The following is a 25,615-nucleotide window of genomic DNA, read 5'->3' as shown; positions in this document are numbered from 1 at the left end:
GGTCACTAAATCACCAAGTCCACACCCGCAGGCATGGCCCTTGAAGGAATGGGAGCATGGACATGCTCGCCTTGGAGTTCAGACTCAGACAGAGGGCACTACCCCCTCACAATAACCTCTCCAAGGCCCCAAAATCAATTCCCAGGATTATCTCAAAGGGACCTTTGGCTCCTTCCTTCCTTTACGACAATTGGCACCTGCTCCTGTCCTAAGCCTAACCTCAGGATGGCTGAACCTCTGCAGAAATAAAAAAGGATGAAGAATTACGGAAAACTCGGGCGACTCCATCGATAGGCACTAACCTCCAACCTAAGCGCGTAGCTTCCTGGGAGGTTGCCTTCCAATGTTCAACTTGCCAAAAATAGAAATAACCTCTCCTTGAACTTCTTGAACTGAAGTCTTCCTGTGGCCGCTCGGGCTGTAAGCTCCTGTGGGGGAGGGGCTGGGACGCAGGCAAAGAGGCCTCCTAGTGAGAGACCGGCTAGCCAGAGCTGGACGGCCTTTTACACAAGTGTCAGGTGGATCCTGGATCTCAAGGGGCTCAGGGGAAGGAGGGTCCCGCAAAGAAATCCCCCTGCTGTGTGTGTGTGTGTGTGTGTGTGTGTGTGTGTGTGTGTGTGTGTGTGTGAGTGTGTGTGTGTGGTCATGGACTACAGAGGGGACTGACTGGTTGGCTGGTATGGGGTGTCTCCCTCAGTCTTTCTCCCCTTACTTTTTTATTGCTTTATTTTATGTGAATGAGTGTTTTCCCTCTATGTCTATGTGTGCACCACACACATCCCCGATGCCCACAGAAGTCAGAAGAGGGCAGGCATCAGATTCCCTGGCACTGGAGTTACACCTGTGAGCCACCATGTGGGTGCTGGGACCCAAACCCAGGTCCTCTGGAAGAACAGCAAGGGCTCCTAACCACTGAGCCATCTCTCCAACCCTTTCTCCTTATTTCTTCTGAAATAGGGGTCTCTCTTCGAACCTGAAATGTCCTCTGGTCAGCGAACTCCAGGGACCCACCTGTCTCCACTCCCCTAGTACAGGGTCACAGACATGTACCACCGTGCTGGCTTTTAGACGGGTGCCAGGGATCTGCTTGCACAAGAAGCATTTGTATTGAGTGGGTCACCTCTTCAGAAAATTTCTTCATTGAACAAAAACCACATTATGGGCGAGGTGTTGGATTTGCAATGCCAATAAATCAACAACCCCAGAGGCAGGTCTATCCTTCAGGCATGGCGAGAGTCTTGGAGGAAATGAGCAGTGCGTGCACACACACACACACACACACACACACACACACACACACACACACACACATCTCAAACAATTCCAAGCAGCCAGAGCTGTGGAGAAGAGCAGAGGCCACGTGGGGCACCTGCTGGAGACATGGACTGAGCCCTGATGGGCAAAGAAGCCTGAAAGTCTTCTTTAATTAGTGCAGAGCAGGAAGCCTCTTGGAAAAAAATGTCCTGGGGATGAGAGTTTATGCAAATGAGCCCTGGCCCGACAGAGAGATTGTAATTGGTCCCAGCAGGTGCCCACGGCAGGGTCAGCCCGCACTGGAACCGTGTGAACATCTCCATCAGGGTCCCCGAGGCCACTTCACTGTCAGGCCCACTTGCACCGGGACTGGAAATTTCTAGTTTAACTCCACGTCCAGTGACAAGCCACACATCCCATGGCTAGGCTGAGAATGGCTGAGGGGGCAACATGCGAAGGGACAGAAGAGAAAGAGCCACATGTCCGAGATGGGCAGCCAGACACCAGTGACGGCTGGAGCTCCCTCTGACAGACGAGCCATCTCTGTGGAAGGGAATTCATTCTGCCCATCATTGCCAGAGTCCACCAGAGCTAAGAGAACAGCGAGAGCCTCACACAGGCCTTCCCTGGACGTGACCCAGACTGTTCCAGGCAGGCTCTGGCTATGCCCAACTATCTCACCTGCAAAAGCAGGAGGAGCCACACAGGCTCATTTAGGACAGAAAGGATGAGCGGCAGAGGGAGGAAGGACATCGACCAGAGGGGAGCCTAGTGGAGAAACACCTGTGAGCGCGGCCGGGCAGAGTGAGGCCAGCTGTTGTTGGGAAACTACAGTACAGACTCGCAGGGCGGGAATGGGCAAGGGAGGAGCCACAGTTCCGGCAGGGCCTTATAAACCAGAGTGAGGCCATCAGGCTGTGCTGAGGGTGATGGAGGGCTGCTGCGGGAGGCAGAGGAAGAAGGGCGCTTACAAATTACATGCTCCTGAAATATTGATCAAGGTGTCAGCAAACATTGAGCCCCTCCCCTGGGTGAGGACAGGCTTGAAGGAAGTCTGTTCTCCCTGAAGCCTCCTGAATTCAAGAACTTTTTAGAGGTGTTGGAGATGTCTCCGTTGGTGAAGCCTTTACCATATCAGCACCACGACGACCTGAGTTCAGAGCCACAGCAACCACGGAAAAAGCTGGGCGCAGTGGTGCACACCTGTAATTCTGGCCTAGGAAAGTGGAGACAGGAGGATCCCCAGGACTTGCTAGTCACCTGGTTTAGCTAAATCGGGTGTCTCCCTCCAAACAAATGGCAGAGGTCTTGTCAGCAGGTCCCTTTCAGAGACATCATGTTTCCAAGAACACAGTCCCTGGGCTGGGGACATAGTTCAGGTAGCAAAGAGCTCACCTGCCGTGAATAAAGCCCTGGGTCTGAGTGCCCGTGCAGCATAAACTGGGTGTAGGGGTGCACAGCTGTAATCCCAGTACTTGGGAAATGGTCATGGGGATCAGAAGCCCAAGCTTGCCCTCGCCTGCACAGCCTGCTTCAAGGCAGCCCCAGCTACATGAGACCTAGCTTAAAAACAAGCAAACATCCTCAACGAACTGTCTTTCAAATCTGGGCATGCTGGTACCTACCTACACCCCCAGCACTTGGGGATCTAAGGCAGGAGGATCAGAAGTTCAAGGTCATCCTCACCCACAAAGCTTGTTCTAGGTTAGTTATCATCAGATCCTCAGACCCCTCCCCCTGCCAATAGATAGATAGAGAGATAAATAGATAGAGAGATAGATGAAAAGATAGATGTTAGATAGATAGATAGACAGATAGGTAGGTAGAACACAGCCTTTCAAAGCTAGGTGTGGCAATGCATGTTTGTACACCTAGCACTTAGCAGTCTGAGGTAGGAGGACCTTGAGTTTGTGGTCAGCCTGGGCTACATGGCAAGACTTTATTCATGTCCCAGCTACAGTCCAGGCATTTCATAGATCCAGTTCCCAACGCAACACCCGCAGTGGCTGGCCAATGGGGCTGGAGCCAGAGAGACAACATTATGAATGATGCTGTTTGATTACATTAATTACTAATAATGGCCCAAACTGGGAACCCAACCGCCAGTCAATTCATTTTAAAAGCTGTCTAATAACATTTAGGATAAAGAATTAATTTTTATCGCCACTGGAGCTGTTGGACTTCCCTGTAATATAGATTTATTACAGTCTGAGTAATCTTCTTGTGTTAATGTAAAGACACATATACAGAGGCTGGAGAGACGGCTCAGCGGTTAAGAACACTGACTGCTCTGGCCGAGGCCCTGGTTCAGTTCCCAGCACCCACTGTCTATAACTCCAGTCCCAGGGCATCCAACCCCCTCTTTTGCTCTTCTGGCGTCCATGGGTACTGAACCCATGTGGTATACAGATATCCACGCAGGCAAAAAACTATACACTAAAAATTAAGGGATTTTTTTTTTTCGAGACAGGGTTTCTCTGTGTAGTTTTGGTGCCTTTCCTGGAATTCGCTCTGTAGACCAGGCTGGCCTCGAACTCACAGAGATCAGCCTGCCTCTGCCTCCCGAGTGCTGGGATTAAAGGCGTGCGCCACCACCGCCTGGCCAAAGGGAATTATTTTTAATTTTAAAAAGACAAATATACAGCAGAGAGGAACCTGCAGCCTCACTCCCTTCAGGCTCTGTTTAAAACTAACGAACACTGGCTCCTCACACACCACACACACACACACACACACACACACACACACACACACACACACACAGGCTCCCTGGTAACACATGCCCCTCCCCCATCTCTTCCCATTCTGATGGAGAGGGATACAGCATCCCCAGGCAAAGACTTCACTTTTTTGTTTTCTTCTAAGGTGACCAAGGGTACACTGAGCCCCTCACAGGGGCTTTTTGGCTGACCCAGCCCCTGAAGGGGTACAGCCAAGAACAGTCCAGGTGTGGCTCCGAGCGAGCACTATTTATACTACATCCAACCCTGCACTCCAGCCAGGGGTGGTGTCCAGGTTCCAGTTCGTTCCTCACTGACCAAACCCACTGTTTTTGTCCCATGAGAGTACCATGGAGACCCCGGAGACCTCAGGCAGATCTTCTACCTACCCTCTCCAGCCAGCCAAGCCAAGAAGGTCCTCTGGCAGGTCCCAGGCCAAGCTCGGTGTCAGGGTTCTCTATTTATTCTGACTCTATCATTCAGGGGTGGCTCTGGGCCAAGCAAGGCCTGGGCCTCTAGAGGAGAGGTGACTCCCCACCCCCCTGAGCCAGCCTGAAGCAGGCTGGGGGAAGCCAGCGCCTGAGCTTCCTGTGCCCACCTGGTGATCTCTCTCTCTCTCTCTCTCTCTCTCTCTCTCTCTCTCTCTCTCTCTCTCTCTCTCTCTCTCTCTCAAGAGGGCAAACCCCGGTACAGATGTAATGATCTGTTCCCTCTCCCAAGTGACCTGTGGACACTGAGACAGCAGAGATGGGTGGCAGGGGACCTCCAAAGTCAAAGGGTCATGCCCCTCCCGAGCTGCAGGTGGTCTGCAGCACAGCATGCTGGGAAATCTGTACGCTGGAGTGATGTCTAGGCGGGAGCGCAGAGGCCCAGAGTGTGGAACCTTTGACAGGCCAGGGGGTTGTCAATTGGGCCCCATTTTGAACATATTTGTGAGTAGATTTGTACCAAAGACTTCCTAAAGCAAAATTTCCCTGTCAGTTTAGAGCCATAATGTCTTTCCTGATGCGTGACTCTGTAGGCAGATGGCTTTGTGTCCTGAAATGCCCAGTGTGGAGGATTTTTTTCTTTTTATTTATTTATTTTTCAATTTTTATTTATTTATTTTTGTTTTTCATTTTTTTCTTTTTTTAGTTTTTTGAGACAAGGTTTCTCTGTGTATCCCTGGTTACCCTGGAACTTGCTCTGTAGATCAAGCCTTATTTTTAATTTTTTAAGGGCATCAGATATTACACAACACACAGAGCCATGGCGCTTGCTGAGCCCAGTGACTGTAGAGCAGGACCTGCTTTCCTGGCTGCTCTCAGCCTTTCCATGAACGCAGGTTCTGGCAGGCCGGGCCAGGGACGTGGCAGACACTGTGTCTCGGTGACCAACTACTTTGTCAGGTGCAGCTCAAAGAGAGGAAGTTTAATTTGATTTCATGGTTTCCGAGGGTTCCAGTCCATCTCAGTGAGTTTACGGAGACAGATCTTGTGGCAAAGACTCTTCAAGTCACCGTGGGTCAGACGAGAGAGAGAGAGAGAGAGAGAGAGAGAGAGAGAGAGAGAGAGAGAGAGAGAGAGAGAGAGAGAGAGATGGCCAGAGCCAGGGCTGTAACCTCCAAAGCCCCTCCCCAATGCCCACCTCCCCCAGCTAGGCCTCATCTTCTAAAGGTTGTTTGGTCCCCATGAGCCTGTGTGGACATTTCAGATTTCAGCTGTAACAAGTATAGTGCCTCCAGGGACCCTCGAGTCTAGGAGTGGAGTAGGACTCCCTGGCAGGTGGTAAGGACCGTCACGGAACCTTTGAAATCTAAAGAGCAGAAGAGCCGCCAGCTGTCGGCCTCACCACCAGTCTCTGTCAACTGAAGAGGCCTCTGTGAATGCCAACTGTCTATGAAAGACATGGGTACATCCGCAATGCTGACTGACCAACACTATAATCTCTGCTGTCATGAGTGGGTGGTTGTGGTCGGAATTAGGGTTCCTCTCAAGTGTCTACATGGAAGTTTTCTTGAGACAGAGTTTCTCCGTGTAGCCCAGGCTGTCCTAGAACTCACAGAGATCCACCTGCCTCTGCCTCCCGAGTGCTGGGATTACAGGCACAGCTGGTATGACCAGATATAAGTCTCTACATTAACTTTTGGACACTGCAGAAAAAAAATCTGTGCCCAAGGTTCAAAGCAACACTAGCCATGGACATAGACATATTCAGAAGGCAGTCTGGAAACATACTGATTTAGCAAACAACAGCAGTAGGTCTCCAGCTAAGGTCCATGACTTCACAATTCAGAGGGTTTGATTTGTCTTACAGTACCAAACATGGATTTCCTCTTGTGGAGTAAGCCTCAAGTTCAATTAGAAACAGCAGATTATTCCTCTAACAGTCATGCCACTATTATACCATGGGCACTGTGAGGGTTTGAATGAAAATGGCCACTGTAGGCCCCAGATGGTGGAACTGTTTGAGAAGGATTAGGAGGTGTGGCCTTGTTGGAGGAGGTGTGTCACCAGGGGTTTGTGGTTTCAATAGGCCCAGTCTCCCCATCTCTCTCTCTCCCTTTCTCTGCCCGTTTCTCTCTCTCTCTCTCTCTCTCTCTCTCTCTCTCTCTCTCTCTCTCTCTAACATCCTGATCGGACATGAGCTCCCAGCTACTTCTCCAGCATCATGCCACCCTGCCTGACTGCCACCACACCATGATGATCATGGACTAACACTCTGAAACTATAAGTGAGTCCCCAGGGAATACTTTCCTTCATAAGCTGCCTTGGTCGTGGTGTCTCCTCACAGCAACAGAACAGTAACTGAGACAGGCACATTTCGCCTGGCAAGCTGGCGCTGTAGCTCAGGGCCTCTCTGGGAAAGGCCTTTGTTGGCTCTCCCCATCCCAATCCCCCTGCCTCAGCATAGCACCTCCGAGCACTGTACCAGCTAGCCATCAGAGAGGACACTTCCAGCTCAGTTCCAGCTGGATTTCTCTGTGTCCTGAAACCAAAGTATTTAGTGTCATCAGCAGCAGGCTATTCCCATCTAATTCTGAGGGACAGCCAAGTGCAATGGACATATCCTGAACTGGGACCTCTCTGGCAAAATAAACAAACACAAAACAAAACAAAACAAAAGTCATGGAGGTGCTCTGTACCTGGTACTGAGTTTTTGTCTAAAAACCCATGACTTCTGGGGACAGCATCATGCACCCATGTAGGACACCTCCCCTTCAAACTCTTTATGGTTATTAAATTCTTAGTTAGCTTATATGGCAGTAGGTTTCTTTTCAGGTTTTTTTTTGTTTGTTTGTTTGGTTGGTATGGTTTGGTTTGGTTTTTGTTTTTTTGAGACAGGGTTTCTCTGTGTAGTTTTGGTGTCTGTTCTGGATCTTGCTCTGTAGACCAGGCTGTCCTCGAACTCATAGAGATCCGCCTGGCTCTGGGAGGTGTCTTAAAGAGCAAGCTTTGGTTTCTTTTGTCCAACAACTTCTGCATCTGTGTACCAGGACAGCCTAACCACACTCCAACATCACCATCCGTGTGGCACAACAGACATTTTCCCAAGGTCACAGCGTCACGGGAGTGACTCAGGCCGTCCCTAGGCCTGGAGCTCTCTGTCCCTTTCCTCTGTTTCCTGGGTCTTCACTGGTCATACCTCTGGGTGTCTGTCATAATCTGCTCTATGCAGACATCAGTCCTGCGAGAATGAGAGCCTCAGTTCACCCTGATTACCTTCTGCAAAGCCATCCCCCCACCCTGTCCGTCCTGGAGGCCCGAGTCAAGGATTTCAGACATGAACTTGGGGGTGGTGCAAAGCCGATCTTGCACTTTGCCTTCAGCAACACCAAAGGCCACCACTGCTGCAGGAGGTGGGGAGGGCTGGCTGAGACTGTGTCAGGCAGATGACGTCAGGCAGGTGACGGCAGCACCACTAGCCTATCCAAGGAGAGGAACTCCAGAGCAGTGTTTGCCAGCCTTCCGGATGCTGCTACCCTTTAATACAGTCCCTCGGGGCTGGAGAGATGGATCAGCAGTTAAGAGTTCAATTCCCAGCAGCCACATGGTGGCTCACAAGCATCTATAATGAGATCTGCTGCCCCATACATGCACGGTGCGGCAAGTAGAGCACTCATATACATAAAATACATAAATAAGTACATCTTTTTCAAAAAATTAAAAAAATACAGTTCCTCATGTGGTCACCCCCAACCACAAAGTTATTTTTGTTGCTAATGCTAGAATTGCAATGTAAATATCTGATATGCAGAGTATCTGATACTCAACTCCTGTGAAAGGGACATTCACCACCTCCCCAACAGGATGAGAACCGCTGCTCTAGAGGGTGATTTCAAAATAAAAGCAAACAAAATAAACCTTTCAAAGACAGAGAGAATATCCCAGAAAGCCCCAGTATCCTGGGAAGAGACAGGAAGAGGCAGGAAGGTGATTTCCAGGGTTAATGTTACAGACATACTGGAGGATGGGACTGTCAGGGAGGGGCAGCCCCCCCCACAGGTCTCTCAGGCAGACCCTGCACCCCCACAGCTCCTGCCCACTCCCCCAGTGGGAAGGCCCCTGGCAGGCTCATTAGCAGCCATCCTTGACATGGAGGGACCAGGTGACATTAGCTTGGGAGCCACAGCGACTCTTCCCTGGGGGGACACCTCAGGAGGCCAGAGCTGCCCTGACACCTGCCAAACTGAATCGCCACCTCTTCTGGAAACATCTTCCTCGTCTGTCTCCCTGACCTGCCATGCCAGTGTAGGGAGAGACAGACAGCCCATAATGATGCCAGGCAGCCCCCAGTGGTGCGCCTCACACCACGGACTCTCAGAGGCACTGGATCACCCTCTGGAGGGGCATTGTGTCAGGTTGGGGCGGATGGTGACTGGCGTTCTTATCCACCCAGCAAATCCTGACCAAAAGGAACTGTGGGAGGAAGGGGTGTGGTGATCCACGCGTGGAGCCCCATCTAACTAATGAATATCACATTCATCAGAGCTTAAGGTGTTGGCTGGTGCTGCACTCTCCCTCTGTCCCGAGAGTTGGCATGGGAGCGATCTCCTGCGGCAGGGGCTGGAGTGGGCCTCCCAGGGAGGCAGAGCGTGGCGGGGAGGTTCACCTGGAGAGGCTGCTGCTGTACAGTTTAAAGCTCTGGCCCCTTTCCAGAGGAGAGGACTGCTGTCGGTACCCACTCGGAGGGAGGAAGGGAGGAGGATGGCCCAGGCGCCATCTTCTCTCCCCCTGGCACGGCACTTGGAAGCCATTCTGAGCTCTCTGGACGGCTGTGCCGAGAGCCAGGCCCGGGAGGTGGCAGAGGGCCCTGTGGGCACAGAGCACCTCCAGCACGCCTTCTGTCCACGGACTGAGCCTCGGCCTGGGCAGGAGAGTCTTCACTGCCAAAGGCAGATCGTTCTCCTTCAAAATATTTTGCAGAAGCCACTTGAAACTCTACTGCCTGCTCTGAGGCCCAGAGGGAGGAGACGCTGCCAACAGAGCGTCTGCTGAACAAAAATGGCGCCTTGAGGAGGAGTCCAAGAGTGACTCCATGCCGAGGCCAGGGGCCGCCCCTAAGTGGCCCTCGGATGCTGTCAAGGGCCCCTCGGCCTGGTGTCATGGCGCACACCTGTCTGAGGCTGCTTTCAGCAAATGGTTACCGCCAACACAAACACATTATTCAGGGTCAGGGCGTGGAAGAGTACACAGTTTAAGATTAAAGCCATGCATTCGATTTTTGTTATAAAGGCTGATTGCATGGGAAATCCAAGGCACAGTGAGATTGGTGTTCTCTCTCTCTCTCTCTCTCTCTCTCTCTCTCTCTCTCTCTCTCTCTCTCTCTCTCTCTCTCTCGTTTCTTTGTGTAGCCCTGGCTGTCCTGGAATAGCTCTGTAGCCCAGGCTGGCCCCAAACTCACAGAGATCCAACTGCCTCTGCCTCCCAAGTGCTGGGATCAAAGGCGTGCGCCACCACTGTCTGGCTAAACTTAGGCCAAGCACAGAGTAGGACAGCAGGGTTAAGCACACAGTCTTAAATAATTCCAAGGTACATTATTAGCTTGGCAGCAGAGTCTGGCAAAGGTTCAGTCTCTGAGGGTAGGTGAGAGAAATTTTCAAAAAAAAAAAGATACTCCCAGAGTAGCCCAGGATGGCAAGATAATACCATAGTAGCCCAGGCTGACCTCAAACTCATGAGCCTCCTGCCTCAGCATCCCCAGGACTGGGATTACAGGTACCAGCACCCTAGTTCCCCTTTCTTTCCTTGATCTGAATATGAGTTGGAATTCCGGAGTTACCTCAGGCTCAGCTCCAAGGTCTGTGTTTGAGTATTAGGGGTTCTTCCAAGCAAGTCTGAAAAGTGCCAGGCGTTTCCTGGGTGTTGCGATAGTTTGTTTTATGTGCGACTGGGACACAAGATTCCCAGATAGTCATCTGAGCTTTTCCTGGCATTTCTGTGAGACTGTGTTAGGACTGCCCTCTCTAACATAGCCAGGCTTTGTCCCACCAGCTGAAGGCTGCCTGCAACAAAATATGACCCGCCCCCAGCTAAGAACTAATTCCTCAAGCCAGACATGGCAGTGCATACCTCAAATCTCAGCATTTGGGAAGTAGAGGCAGCTGGATCCCTATGAATATGAGTCCCAGGCCAGCCAGGGCGACAAGGAAAACCCTATCTTTAAAAGAGTGTGGGAGGCACTAGAGATCGGTCTCAGTGGCTAAGGGCACTTGCTGGTCCAGTAGAGGACCAGAATTCGGTTTCCAGAACTCGCACGACAGCTCACTACCAAATGTAACTCTAGTTTCGGAGGATCTGTGGTGATATTTTATTTGTACTCTAATAAATAAAGCTTGCCTGGAGATCAGAGGAAAAAGCCAGCCATTATAAGTAAACACAAAAGTCATGAATTGTTAGCACATGCCTTTAATCCTATCACTTGTCAGGCAGGGATCTGTCTGGATCTCTGTGAGTTCAAGGCCACACTGGGAACAGAGCCAGGCATGATGGCACACGCCTAAAATTCCAACACTAGTTTACCATGGAGGTCTGGAGACAGACAGGAAGTAACAGAGCTGGGCAGGAAGAGGAAGTGATGTAGCTGGACAGAGAGAGCAAATCAGATGGCAGAACAGGAAGGCATATAGATGTGGGTAGACAGGAAGTCATGGCATTTGGAAGCTGCGGAGTTGGTGAGGTGAGGTTAGCTGTGGCTTTCCCTATTTCCCTGATCTCTCAGGTTTTCACCCCTACATCTGGCTCCGTGTTTTTTATTTAATAAGACTGTTTAGAAATTTGTCTACAGGATCCAACACCCTCTTCTGACCTCTGAGGGCACCAGGCACACACATGGTGCACATACATCCACACAGGCAAACACCATATACATGAAATAAAATGAGTGAATCTTTAAAGAAAAGACCAATTCCTCCTCCTGCAAACTCTTCCTGTCCTTGGATTGACTTGACCCCTGTGCCTCATGATTGCTGGCTTTGAGATTAAAGTGTTATCCGTTGGCTCTCAGGTCTCCAGAAGAATGATTTCAAATCATGTGCTTCCTCGGTATAAGCCAGTTTCACAACAGATATCCCCATATCTGTGTGTGATGAGTATAGGTATATGATTTCAAAATAAATTATTTTTAAATATAGTACATGTGTGTGCATTGTTTTCATGGATACATGCCCCTGTGTGCTTTTGAGGGACATGGGCATCCTAACCCTTTCCTGCAGTGGGGTGGGTTGCAGTGAGCTCTGACATATTGGATGGGTTCACTATTTTGCCTGTGTGACTTTCATTCTCACTGTTGAGTTCATCTACTCTAGCGCTGCCGCTGCTGATCCTTCACTCACTAGCACTGGCTTCTTTGGTCTTCCATTGTGGACTGAAGACCAGAAGTTCTGCGGAATCCTCCCACCCAGGAACTGCTGAGGCAACCAGTCTTGTGGACTGAGCAACTATTGGCCTCCTCAGAGGGAGGCGGCCGCTGCAGGGCTACCCCCACGGCTGCGGCACCAGCCTCAATGACCCAGCAACTGAGAGGTTCTCAGGCCGTCTGACGGGACTCAGCTGCTGTCAAACTCCTCAGACTGTACCATGTAAACCAATCTAATCGTATTAGTCACTTGCCTGTGGCTGTGACAAGATGCCATGGCCAAAGGCAAACTTAAGGAGGAATTTATTTTGGCACAGGGTTCCAGAGGGCTAGAGTCCATAATGGAGGGAAAGACCTTGTCTCTAACTTCCAAGTCCCGGATTACAGGTGTGTGCCTGCCGCCACACTCAGGGAACACTGGGGATTGAACCCAGAACTTAATGCATGGACTCAACCAACTGAGTCACATCCTCAACCCAAGGTTGTCTTTACAGCTTCTAGAGGCTTTCCAGTCTGACTCTCCATGTACTCAGGTGGTTCCCTCTCAGGCTCAGTCCCTCTTTCTCCTCCACACCAGACTCCCATCTTCTCTCATACCTCATCCTCACAGAGGCGGCTCCCTTGGCTTCCATAGCGCTGGGTTCTGGCTCTGTTGTGACCTGTGACACCCTTGACAGAGATCCATCCCTTTTTCCAGTAGACCCCACACCTCTAGAGAGGACAAGCCCATCCTTGATAGTTCAGGCTCCCCACAGAGTCTCAAAGCCGAATTATTTAGTAAGTGACTGAGCGAAGGGTCAGAAGTCCCAGGCGCGGCGATGGAATGACCGACCTTGGACCCTGCAGGAGGCAGGTCACAGCATCAACCTGACCCTCAGCCTGAGTCCTGAACTCAGAGCCCTGGAGGCAATGCTTGATTGCCAGGAGCTAGCACAGCGACTTTGGGAGATGCTGGTCGTTAAATGAACCTTCTGGAGCCCTAGAGAGTGGCTTCCACACAATCTAGACACTTCCGTGAACTGGAGCCAAGTGGGGGATGGGCGGCAAATACCAAGCCTGGGAGCAGGGAGGAGGAAGCTATTAAACTGCACATTTGTTCAAAGAGAGATAAAGAGTACAAAGAATTACAAGAAACCCCCTAAATTACAAGTGTGGGTTTCAGTAATTGCTAAATTACAGAGCTCTGACTTTATTAGACACACACCCCCTCTGCTTCCACAGTTGCCAAGGCCTGCCTCGAACTGACAAAAGCCAGAACATTCTGGAGGAATCTGGGCAGGGAGTCAGTGGAGGCCCCCATTACAATGGAGGCCAAGACACAGAGATCAGGGCCAGGTTTCTGAGGGTGAATCCCGGGTTGCCTCCCAGCCTGGGCCTGCCCAGGTGGAAGCTGGGGATTTTAATGTGTTTTGAATTCACAAGAACTGCAGTTGCCTGCAGCCAGTGGGATTGGAGTGGGGGAGGGGTGTCAAGAGAATTTTCAAGGTCATTTAAAAGTCATTCTGACAGACAATAACTGTGAGCAGGATGACATCTAGTGACTTCCACTGCTCACATCTGTAACAACCAATGCTTCGGGATGTCACCACCCAGCTCTCTGCAGCGATGGCACCTGGGTGGTTACACCAACTTCCACAGAATCTGTCTCAGTTACTGTTCTATTGCTGTGAAGAGACACCATGGCCATGGCAACTTATAAAATAAATCTTGTACTTGGAGTCTTGCTTACAGATTCAGAGAATGTGCCCATGGCTATCATGGCTGGCATGGTAAGAGTTTCCATCTGATCCACAAGTAGCAGGGGGCAGAGGGAGAGATGGGGGGAAGGAGGGAGGGAGGGAGGGAGGGAGGGAGGGAGGGAGGGAGCTGAAAGTGGCATGAGCTTTTAAAACCTCAAATCCCACTCCCAGTGACACACCTCCTCTAACAAGGCCACACCTTCTAATCCTTCCCAAACAGTTCCACCAACTGTGGTCCAAACATTCAAACATATGAGCCCATGGGGGCAATTCTCTTGCAAACTACTACATCCTCCAATTTTCGTACGTGCCCTTGCATGGAAGTACATTCCACCCACATGGAAGTTTCTGGAAACCATCCATTTCTCTCCTACATATTGACTTCAGGGAGAGACCCGATCCTACTTTCAAATCACTTGTAGCCAACAATGAAGCAAATCTGAAGTTTGTTTTTCAATTTTTTTTTCTAATGCATGATTTGAGGGCAAATAAATAAGTTGCAAGACATACAAAAAAGCAAGAAAACATAATCACAAGAAAAACCTTCACCAGGGAAAGGTAGGGATGTTAGGATTATTAGCTAAGGTTAATTTCCCTTTCTATTGCTATGACAAAATTCCTAACAGAAGCAACTTGTAGGAAGAAAAGTTTGGTTTGATTCAGTTTAGGAGTCCATCATAGCCGGGCGGTGATGGCGCACACCTTTAATCTCAGCACTTGGGAGGCAGAGGCAGGTGGATCTCTGTGAGTTCAAGGCCAGCCTGGTCTACAAAGAGAGTTCTGGGACAGCCGGAGCTACACAGAGAAAGCTAGTCTTGAAAAATACAAAAATAAATAAAGAAGTCCATCGTGGCAGGAAAGGCAGGGCAGTGCGAGGCTCCCTGGTGGCCTGAGTGAGGGGCAGGGTTATGTGGAGCTGACCAGAAAGCAGAGAGAATACTCAGACCAGAGTCAGAGCTGTGGCCCCCTTCCTCCAGCTTGGCCCCACCTCCTAAAAGTTCCATAACCTCCCAGAAATGCACTCGGGTGGGGACCGAGTATTCAAACACACACACACACACACACACACACACACACACACACACACACACACGCCTGTGTTGCATGCACATTCAAACAGTAACAGACAAGATCGTAATTCACTGAAGTGAATAAAAATATGTGAGGAGACCTACGGGGGACCAGTAGGGAGAGGCCGGTGCTGCCTGTGAGCGGACGGGAATTTCAACAGAGATGGGGATGGGGTGCTGCTCGGGGGAGAGCACTTGTCTACCGTCTATTGTAAAAGCTCGAAATTCCATCCTCAGCATTGTAAAACAGACAGACAGACAGACAGACCCTATGTCCCGATGCCAACCCTCCCCAGCAACCCCTGCCAGCTGCCATCCCAGGCGAGGACATCCTAAGGCAAGAAGCTGCAGATTCAAACACAGGGCACCACAGCTCTGTGAAGAGGCAGAGACAGAAGTCACGTGGCAGGCCTGTCCCCAAGTCCAATCTTGCCTGGGCAGGTGAGTGTGCTCCTGGGACTCCTGGGTATCGAGCCTTGGACTTGGGATCCCGGCAAAGCCATTTCTCTTTAGAGATTGTTTCTTCCTGGGATGGGGCTCGGATAAAAGTATTAACCAGAGAGAGAAAAGAGGCCATGGTGATGTTCTGGGTGGCAGGGCTGGCTGAAGAGCCCAATGCTGATGTCCCTGGCACTCAAGAGAGGGAGGAGGCAGAAGGGAGGAGGGAGAGGGGAGGAGGGAGAGGGAAGAAGGGAGAGGGGGAGGAGCAGACAGTGGCATAGGGTAATGATACCTTGCAGAAACGCTGGCATCCAGACCCCTCCAAGTAATGTTTTTTTGTTTTTTTAATTCAAGCAGACAGTTCAAGACCCACTTACTCTGGGCAGCCTTATTTATTCTTGCCCCATTTTCTTCTGGGTATTTCTAAGCACCTTCTATGAAAGGGAAGGAAGATGTTTTCCCACGGGTACTCATGCACAGCAGTGCTACAATAGGTCCTGACCACCAATGGCGGAGTCCCTGGAGCCCAGAAGACTGTGACCGTGCTTCCGACATGTCCTGGGTCCACCCAGTCCTGCAGAACAGGACAGTACTGCTGTGGCTCTCAGGTAGGTAAGGGAAAGCCCTGGATTGGACACACGTATCCAGGCTTCAGAGATGCTAAGAGGGCCCACCTGCCAGGGCTGGAAGAAGGAGTGACATTGTGATGGAGAGAGACAGGGACCCTGTGAGTTGGCATTGGGTCCAGATGGCCCTTGGCTTCGGACAGAATCCATCCTGCTGTGGGCTTGTTGTGGCTTGGGTATGAAACTGTATTGGTTACTTTTCTACGGTTGTGATAAAACACCATGACCAAGGCAACTTACAGAAGCGTTTATTTGGGCTTACGGTTCCTGAGGGAAAGGAGTCTGTCATGGCTGGAGGGAAGCGAGGAGTGGACATGGTAGCTGGAGCAGGAGCTGAGGGCTCTTATCTTAAGCCACAAGCGGGAAGCAGAGAAAGTGCATTGGGGATGGTGTATGGCTCTGAAACCTCAAAGCCCAGCAACACACTTTCTCCAGCAAGGCCAACCCCCCAAGCCTCCCCAACAGCGCCACCAACCAAGGACCAAGTATTCAAATGCCGGAGACTATGGGACAGCTCTTTAAACCATCACCGAAATGTACTCCCCAACACTCACATGGTAAAGGTTTGTCTCCCAGTGCCATGTTGAACAGTGGGATTCCAAACCTCGGCGGGGGGTGGGGGGGTGGGGGGGACGACACACGGGGACAACGGGACATGACTGGCTCACAAGGGCTCTGGCCTAATCAGCCCACTGTCGGATTCATCATTTGATAGTGTTACCAGGTGGTAGAAACAGGAGATGGAACCTGACTGGAGGAAGTAGATGCCCGGGGTGGTGTCTTCGAAGGGCAGACCTGGTCTCTCCTCCCTCCCTTCCTCTCCCTGCTTCCTGGCTACCGTGAGGCAAGCAGCTTTCTCTGCCATGTCCTTCAGCCAGGAGGTTTCCGCCTTGCCACTGAGCTGAAAAGCAGACAGTGGACTGAGCTCTAAGCTGTGAGCCAGCACACACCTTTCCTCCTGGAAGCTGCCTTTCATGCATATTTTATCACTGTAATGAAACGTAGGCTTCCTGCCTGCCTCATTCCCCAGCATAAAGAACGCCTATGTGACCACTGTCCCTGTTGGTGGGACAGAGCTTGCCCAAGGCCACACAGTAGAAAAAGGGACACCCATCCCAGTCCCACTGGATCCACGGCCTCTCCAGGGCCACACTGAATCACATTGACTTAGAAGAAACCCTCAGGCACTACTGAGGGCCAACTGTTCTCAGCCCCTCTGTCCATTAGCCCAGCTCCAACCTGGCCTCCAGGAATTCTTCCATATGTGATCTAGGAGGGAGACCCTGGGGTTCTTATGTGGACCCAAATTCAAGGATGCAGAGTTGAATCTACATGGGAAAGTGATTTTGTGTTTCAAATCAATCTACTTGTCTCCTTGCCGTGACATAGTACCCAATGTAAGAAACATAAGTAAAGGAAGGTTTATTTCAGCTCACTTTTGAGAGTTACTCTCTGTCACGGTGGAAGGAAACTGAGGCGGCTGGTCACATGGTGTCCACAGTCAGGAAGTAGAGAGATGAATGCCGGTCCTTGGAGGCCTTCCCTTTTCCTTATTTATCCATTCAAGGGCCCAGTCCATGGGGTGGTGCTGCCCACATCCTGGAGATGGTGTGGGCCTTCCAGTTGGTTCCAAATCCAGGGGGCAATGAGGACTAACCATTACACCTCTGCACTAAAACTCATCGTCCGCAGAGCAGGAGGCCCTGGCTATCCCTAAGGCAGGAAGTGGTAACTGGATAGGAGCAAAGGGGAGACAGTGAATTAGTTCCAGTTATTCTTGTCACCAAACACCTGATAGAAGCAACTTAAGGAAAGAGTGTTTGCTTGTTTGTTTTTATGGTTCATAGTTGATGGAGATACCACCCATTGGGACAGGAAGGCATGGCAGCTGGGGGCGGGGCTTGTGGTGCAGCTTCCTCAAATCTCTATAAATCAGGCAGAAACAAGTGTGACCTTCAAGCCTCACCATCTCCACACCCAAAAGGCTTTATAACCTCCCAGAACAGCACCACCTTCTGGAGATCAAGTGTTCAAACACATAAGTCTGTGAGGGACATTCCACACTCAAACCTTACCAGGCAGGAGGAAGGAGGAGAACTCACATGGGCCCCCTATCTCTTGCTCTAGAGACACTCCCTATTTGGACTTCTGGGTACAGGGCCAAGAGGATCCTGACAGTTCACTGACAAGCCAGCCTAATCACAACAGCAAACTTCTAGTTCGGTGAGAAACCCTGTCACAAGGCAATGAGGAAGAGATACTCAGTATCCTGCCCTGGCCTCTCTCCATGTGCACCCATGAGTACATGCACCCATACACATACATGCACACCTGCAACGCACACATAAACTTTTAAATTTTTATTTATTTACCTTTTTTTTTTTTTTGGTTTTTTGAGACAAAGATTCTCTGTGTAGTCCTGGCTGTCCTGAAACTCTCTTTGTTTCTGAAGACCAGGCTGGCTTCAAACTCCCAGAGAGCCACCTGTCTCTACCTTCTGGGTGCTGGGATTAAAGGCGTGTGCCACCACAACCAAGCTATTTTATTTTTTAACTCCTACTCATGAACAGGTTGACTGGCAGTCACTGTTTGTGTCCCCATGCCTTCCATTCACATGTTTTATTGAATGCAGGCATGGGTTGAACTATCAGAGACACAAGAGGACTTGACCTCTTACTTTATTCTTTTGTGACAGGGTCTCAGACGTATGTATGTAGCCAGGGTGGTCTCTGGCTCTCCAGCCTCCACTTTCAGAGTCCCAGGATCACAGGTCTGTGACACTATTTCTGCTCTTACTTTCTATGTTTTCTTCCCGGCTGTGGCCCTCAGCAGGAGGAAACCTGGCTCGGAGGCAGTGTGGAGAGAGAGTTTCTGCAGACCATCAAGGCAGACCACCCTCTACACCAGAACTCTCCAAGGGCTCCTGAAAACTGATTTGGAGTGACCACCACCTTGCGTAGATGTAGCCCCAGCCAGAATCCCTCATGCATGCGGGGATGGGGGATGGGGGATGGGGGATGGGGGATGGGGGATGGGGGATGGGGGATGGGGGATGGGGGATGGGGAATGGGGGATGGGGGATGGGGGGTGAGGGATGGGGGGTGAGGGAGTGAGGGGGTGGGGGGTGTCTGCTGTTGCACAGACCCCTCCCTCCTGTCTCTTCTCTGGGCAGTGGAGCATCTGGAAAATATTCCTTTTCTGACTCAGGAAATGCACCTCAGTCCTATGCTGGTTCCCAAAGGGCTGCAGTGTGGAGGAGGGGGATGGGGGATGACGGGGACACGATTCCTCTCCCTGCCCCCACTTTCAACAGGCAAGGGGGGGAAGCACAGAGGGACACAGAATCACCCCAGTGAACGAGGAACCCTTCTGGACAGAAGACACAGGGACTTGGGTGGGGGGTTGGGAACTGTGGTAGCCTCAAACTCCTGATACTCTTGCCTCAGCCTCTCAAATGCTGGGGTTGCCATGATCTCCCCTAGAGCGTGAGGCCATGCCCCAGCCTCAGAGCTAGGTAACATCACTGGATGTAGATGTGAATGGGGATTTTTTTTTCTCTAGTGTGTAATTTCTTTTCTGGAATTTTCCATATTGAAGGCTATACTTGTAGCCAGAAAGTGGTGTTTAAAAATGAGTAGAGACCTGGAGAGATGGCTCAGTGGTTAAGAGCACTGGATGCTCTTCCAGAGGCTTCAGGTCCGATTTCTATTCTCAGCATCCACATGGCAGTCTGAAACTCCAGTCCTAGGAGATCCCACACCTGCCTCTGGCCTCCTCCGGCATCAGGCACACACTTGGTTCACAGACATCTATACACATTAAATAAATAAACAAATATATATAAGTGGTTGGAGAGGCCAGCTCGGTGGGTAAGATGCTTGTTAGGCTAACAAGAGGACCTGGGCTTCCATCCTCAGAACCAGGTAAAGCTCAACATGGAGGCATGTACTTAACCTTGGCAATGAGGAGGCAAAAACTGGCAGATCTGTGGGACTCGCTGGCCAGCCAGCCCGGCCTATTTGTTTGGAAACTTCAAGCCAGTGAGAGCCCCTGTCTCAAATAAAAAAACAAACAAACAAACAAAAAACAAAAAAACAAAAAAACAACCAAGGCTCTGAGTGGCAGTGGTGGCACACACCTTTAATCCCAGCACTTAGGAGGCAGAGCCAGGCAGATCTCTGTGAGTTTGAGGCCAGCCTGGTCTACAGAGCGAGATCCAGGACAGGCACCAAAACTACACAGAGAAACCCTGTCTCGAAAAACATAAACAGAAGCAAAAAACCAACCAAGGTGCTGTGGGATAATGCTTTTGTACACTGATTTAATAAAACGCTGATTGGCCAGTAGCCAGCCAGGAAGTATAGGCGGGATAAGCAAACAGGGAGAATTGTGGGAAGAGGAAGGCTGAGTCAGGAGATGCCATCCTGCCATCCAGAGAGCAGCATGTAATGGCACACAGGTAAAGCCACAGAACATGTGATGACATATAGGTTAACAAATATGGGCTGAGTTTAAGTGTAAGAGCTAGTCAGTAGTAAGCCTGAGCTAATGCCAAGCAGTTTTAATTAATATAAGTCTCTGTGTGTTTACTTGGGTCTGAGCAGCTGTGGACCAGGCAGGACACAGAAAAACTTTCAGCTACATCAAGGCTGTCCTCTGGCCTCCATGCACACAGATGCACACAACACCCTCCTCCACATACATATGTAGACACACACACACACACACACACACACACACACACACACACACACACACGATACCCACAAATAAAAATCCAAAAGCGACCCCAACAGGGCCCGCTCTGAACAGGCTCCTCGAGCTTTCCCAGCCTGATCCAGGTGCACTGGGTAGCCCTCACTCCAGTGGCTCCCCAGAGGTTGTCCATCTGTTTCCTGCCTTCCAACCCTGAGGCCTGTGGTGGGGAAAGGGACACCAGGCATTTGTAGATCCTCTGGGACACCCCAGTCCTCACGGAAGCCTAAGCCAGTGTGAGCAGGGCCCGCTGCAGGGCCTTCCTGCTCCTGGATCATGCCTTGGTGACAGTCCATCCTGGACCACACCACTGCTCCAGGAACCATTTGTGCTGGCTACGTGTGACGCTGTGGCTGGATAGGCAAGAGGAAGGTCAGGGACATGGGGTCCCATGCCATGAAGCCACCTTGCTCTTCTGTCCAGCCTCCCACGCCCTCTAGTTCTAGCATTGATAGATAGCTCCATGGAAAGGCCACATTCAGGGCTGGAGAGGTGGCTCAGTGGACAGGAGCACATGCGGCCTGAGCCCGAGGACCTGAGATCCCCAGCACCCACATTAAATTTCTTTCTTTTGGTATAGCCATGCACACCTGTAACCACAGTACTGTAGAGTGCAGACAAGATCACTGGAGCTTTGCCGACTATTGGTGGGAGCTGAGGGTTCCCCGATTACCAGCCAGGAGGCACGAGAAAGCCAATGCTCCTGGGCAGATGGGAATGACGGAGTGTTTGCTCACTTGAGTGGGAGGTGGGTACCCCCATCACTGGCTGGGAGGCACATGTGGGCTGGGTTGGTTATGAATGACAACTGCCGAAGTCTGTCTGTGGCTGGAGGACAGACAATGGGAATGAACACGGGAACAGTTCGGCCTTGAGGACGGAGGCTTCCAGAGCTATGGAACTGTAGAACCAAGGGCCTTAGAACTGGGGACTCAAGCAAGCTGGCTCCATGGACCCGACCATCCCATTCTGCCGGTGCCATCGGCACTCGAACCTGTAACTCGAGATCCTTGACTTAAAGACTCCGTGAGGTCGCCGACCATCAGCTCATTTGCCAATGAAACCCCACGTGTCATCGGGTGGCCTTCAGAAGAGTGTGGGCAGGCCAGAGAGGTGGAGTCACTCCTTAGACAACTCGGCTTGGAGGTGGCAAGTGAGCCTTGTGTTCTTCTCAAGCTGCCCCTGCAGTGCTGGGAACCCTACGGTACAGGATGTGGTGAGGTGGTAAGTGCGCATTGCCCCAAATTCCCGCCTTATTTGGAAACGGGATCTTTACAGACGTAACTAAAGATCAAGATGAGATTATTCTGGGTCGAAGTGGCCCCTCCATCTAAGGAGAGCATCTCTCAAGACATACAGAAAAGGGTGTGTGAAGACGGGGGCCGAGCCTGGAGCCATGCAGTCCAGGAGCAGGCAGAGGCAGAGGACTCTCTCCATCAGACTGGGTGGAGCAGGGTCATGCCAACACCTGGTCTGAGGCTTCCAGAGCTACGGGAATGTAGACAGATTCTGTTGTTCTAGGGAGCCTGGTTTGTGGTCACATGTCGCAGGAGCTGCAGGACGTCAGAGCACACAGAGGAGCCAGGGCCAGGGCTCCTCCCTTCTTCCCATCCCAGCTGGCTCAGCCAGGCCCCTGGAACCACACATGGTTTAGTTCTCTTTGAATAACGTTATTGTAAATGGCCAGTTCATAGGGCCTAACATAGTACAATTTAGATTTGTATTCATGTGTATGTGTGTCCGCCACATGTGTACCGGTACCATCAGAGGCCAGCAGAGGGCGCCAGATCCCCTTGGAGCTGGATTACAGGTGGTTGTGACCCACCTGAATGGTGCTGTTAACTGAGTTGTCTAGAAGAGCACTTTTCACCATGGGGCCACTGGTTCTGCAAGTCTGGATTCAGGGTCCCATATAGCTCCATCTCTTCCAGCAGGAGCCTCGAACCACCTGCTAATGGACCATACAAGTCCCGAGGCAAGAGAAGCCACTGCCACTCTAGACTGTATTTGAAACATTTATTTCAGGAAATACATTTCAACACTTTGTTATTTATACAAAAAGAGACACCCCTACCCCAGGAGCCCCCCAGCGAAAGGCCATGTGGAACAGCCTGGCAGGACGAACAGTTTTCATGAGGCATGACATCACCCTGCTGACATGGGCTGCTGCTAAGTCCCCAGGGACACTGGGGCTGGAAAGGCCAAGGTGCCCTGGGTCCAGCATGCTAGAGATTTCCTTCAAAGTCCTGATTTTGGCAAAAGAACTTGGCAAGCTGGCAAGCGAACTGTTCAGCTGCAGGGCTCGATGAGGGGCCTTCCACACTTGGGAGGGGGAGCAGACACCCAATGCAGGGTGCAATGTGCACCCCTCATCTGTCTGCAAGCCCCCCCCCCAGTACTTCTAGGCTGCAAGAAGCTAGCCTGGGGTCTGTAGAGGCACCTTCCCCAAGCGGATCCAACCTGTCTACACTCACCACGCTCCTCCCAGAGACGGGACAAGAATGGTGGGCAAGCAGAAAGGGCATGGCTTTGGTCAGCTGTGCATCGATGGTCCCTAGTGGATCCCTCTGAGAGAAGAGGAGGGAGCCTGGCTCTGCTGTGAAACCTCGCCCTGTGGTCTGCCTATCCATCTCTGACCCTCTCATCTCTCCGTCCTTGGGGGTATAATTCTGGGACACAGGGGTCCAGGCACATGTAGACAGCAAAATGGTCAGGTTTTCTGGTTCCTACCCAGCTTGAGCCTGGGCAGTATGTGTGTAGGGGTGGGGCGGGGCAACTGGGTGACAATGTAACCAGAGCATCTTGGGCCAAACAGAGGACCAGACATACACCTTCCCTGGCAGCTGGCAGGGCAGCTCCCATGTGCCGCTCCACCTTCCTTTCATGGCTTCCTCCCTCCGCTCCACCAAGTCTGTTCTGACCTCGCTAGGACTGGGCGGGGGTGGGGTGCATCTTTCATGCTGTCTTGATAAAGTCCGGTGCAGTAGCAGTGTCCACAGCACACGGAAGGAGGTCGAGGGCAGGGAGAAAAGAACTCCCGCTCCCCAGCTTTGCATCCCAGGGACACCTGGGAAGAGGGACTGGCTGGCTCTCGCGGATCAAGGCACTTTCTGCTCTGCGCCAAGCTTAGGGAGAAGGGGCACGGCTGTCACTATGTCTACGCGGTTGGCAACTTTGGTTGTGGATGTCTCTAGTTTCCTTGGGGAGCGGGCAGCTGAGGGCGTGGTCCACAATGACAGATGGGGCTCCAGGACCACCTGGCCAGCTCCATCCTCCCCGGGGCGCGGCCTGTTTTTGAGGCTGTGGCCATGGGGACTTGTGGCATAATGGGCTCCTCCGCAACCCCCGCCCCCCAGGACCTGGTCCCCACAGGCTTAGCTCAAAACTCAGAGTGGGCAGGGTGCACAGCTCTTCTAAGCCCTCAGGGGCTGAGCCCAGTCCAGCCTTCTGAGCATGGAGAGGGAGGAGGGCCCAGAGGCGGGCCCAGGCCATAGTCCCGCCCACCCTGCCGCTGCAGCCAATAAGAGCACAGCTGGGAGATAAGCCCTCTCTTGTTACTGGGCAGAGTGTGGAAAGAGGAGGAGGCGGGTGACCAATGGAGACAATTATATAAAATAAGACAGGGTAGGTGGGTGGGCCAGGGAGGATGAGAAGATTTGGGGGCGGGGGTCCAGGGGCGGGCATCTACATCTCCTGGGCTTCTGACTCCTTCTCCTCGACCCCGTTGGCCATGGCGCTGTTGCCTTCGTTGAGGCGTTTCACACGGTAGGCTTCGAAGTGGATGCTGCTGGTGATGTCCTTGATATTCTGCATGTGCGTCCTGCAGGGGGTGTGGCCAGTGTGGGGTGACCTTAGCCTGCCTGGGGTCACAACTACCTGCCCTCCCTCCCGGCCCTTAGAGGCAGCCTGCAGGCTCTTTGGTGTACACTGAGCAGGACCAGGCAGTCTGCCCTCTGGTGACTCCAGACCCTCTGTGGGCTCTAACCCATACCTCCTTCTCTCTCTGTCCATGCTGTGGCTAGTCAGGGGCCTGGGGCCTGCACAAGGATGCAGACTGAGCACTAACAACACAAGCTCGAAAGGTCCCCCCCCCACCCCCATCAGCAGGCAGGACTAGAGTATCTGTGCTCCAATGCAGAAGTTCAGACTGTGGCCAGCAGGAGGCAGCAGGTGACCACGGTCCCCAGAGCTGTCCACCCTGCCATGCCTAGCTCTTTTTTTTTTTTCCTAGTTTCCTTTTGCAGGTGGGAGCCAGGGCCTTAAGCCTGCCAGGCAAGGTTACCACTGACGCCCACAGCAGACTACCACCCCCCTTTACTTTGGAAAGGGAAGCTGGAAGGGCGAGGCGTCCCAAAGGTGGTGAGGTTTGCTCTTAGAAGCCCGAACCCAGGTCCCTTGCCCTGCATCTCCCCCCATTAACATATTTTAGTTATACAAAATAATGGGGTTCATTATGATATTTTTCTTTTGTTTGTTTTGAGATAGATAGCCCAGGCTGTGCCCTTAGGGCCACAGCTGAATCCAGGGCGGGGACCGGAATTCAGCCCCTCTCATCCTGGTGACCTCAGAAGGCTAGAAAGAATTCCCATTTCCTCATTCACCCACAAGAGGGTTTTGTTTTGTTTCCAGCTTTAGACAATGGGCTTCAGAGGTGTTCCTGCTAACCCTAGCTCTGACAACAAGCAGCTGCTGTGGAGGTGGGAGCCTCTGCCCACCAATCTGCCGCCACCACCCAGATCTGGTCCTCCCCAGGGGCCTCCTGAGCAGATGACTGACTTACCTAATGAGGAGATCCCGCAGGTAGGCAAATTCACAGTGAGTGGTATTCTCAACTGAGGAAAAGAGAAGGATGCTCAGTGTCCTGTCAGAAGGAAGCGCTCTTCCCCCATCCAGCAATGCCAACAGCTTCCAGGAAGCCCCACCCACTTGTGGGTGGGGGAGAGAAGGGCATGTGATTGACAGCTACTCAGCTAGTTTTGGAGTCACCTGGGAGACACACCTCTTAGTGTGTCTATGAGGGTGCATCCAGAGAGGTCCAGCTGAGGGAAGACCCACCCTGACGGTGGGCAGCAAAGTGAGCTGAATTCAGCACTCACTTATCTCTGCTTCCTGACTGTGGATGCCATGTGATCAACTGCCTCTTGTCAAGCTACCGTGACTCCCCACCATGATGG

The 25,615-nt window shown here is 51.7% G+C and overlaps 1 protein-coding gene across 9 annotated transcripts in view; it reads right to left on the bottom strand.

Annotated features, from left to right (window-relative positions):
• Nucleotides 1-22,443: 22,443 nt before the first annotated feature.
• Septin9 (septin 9) overlaps nucleotides 22,444-25,615 on the bottom strand; it is a 166,867-nt gene continuing 163,695 nt past the window's right edge. For all 9 annotated transcript variants that reach the window (XM_016008561.3, XM_076543812.1, XM_016008562.3 and 6 more), the window contains 2 exons: nucleotides 25,222-25,273; nucleotides 22,444-24,261 (listed from right to left, as the gene is read on the bottom strand). In XM_016008561.3, coding sequence (XP_015864047.1) covers nucleotides 24,126-24,261; nucleotides 25,222-25,273 — 188 coding nt within the window. In that variant the 3' untranslated portion in view covers nucleotides 22,444-24,125. The remainder of the gene's footprint in view (nucleotides 24,262-25,221; nucleotides 25,274-25,615) is intronic.

Source organism: Peromyscus maniculatus, chromosome 8, assembly GCF_049852395.1.
Source record: "Peromyscus maniculatus bairdii isolate BWxNUB_F1_BW_parent chromosome 8, HU_Pman_BW_mat_3.1, whole genome shotgun sequence".
Lineage (NCBI taxonomy): Eukaryota > Metazoa > Chordata > Mammalia > Rodentia > Cricetidae > Peromyscus > Peromyscus maniculatus.
This window is presented reverse-complemented; position numbering and strand designations above follow the sequence as displayed.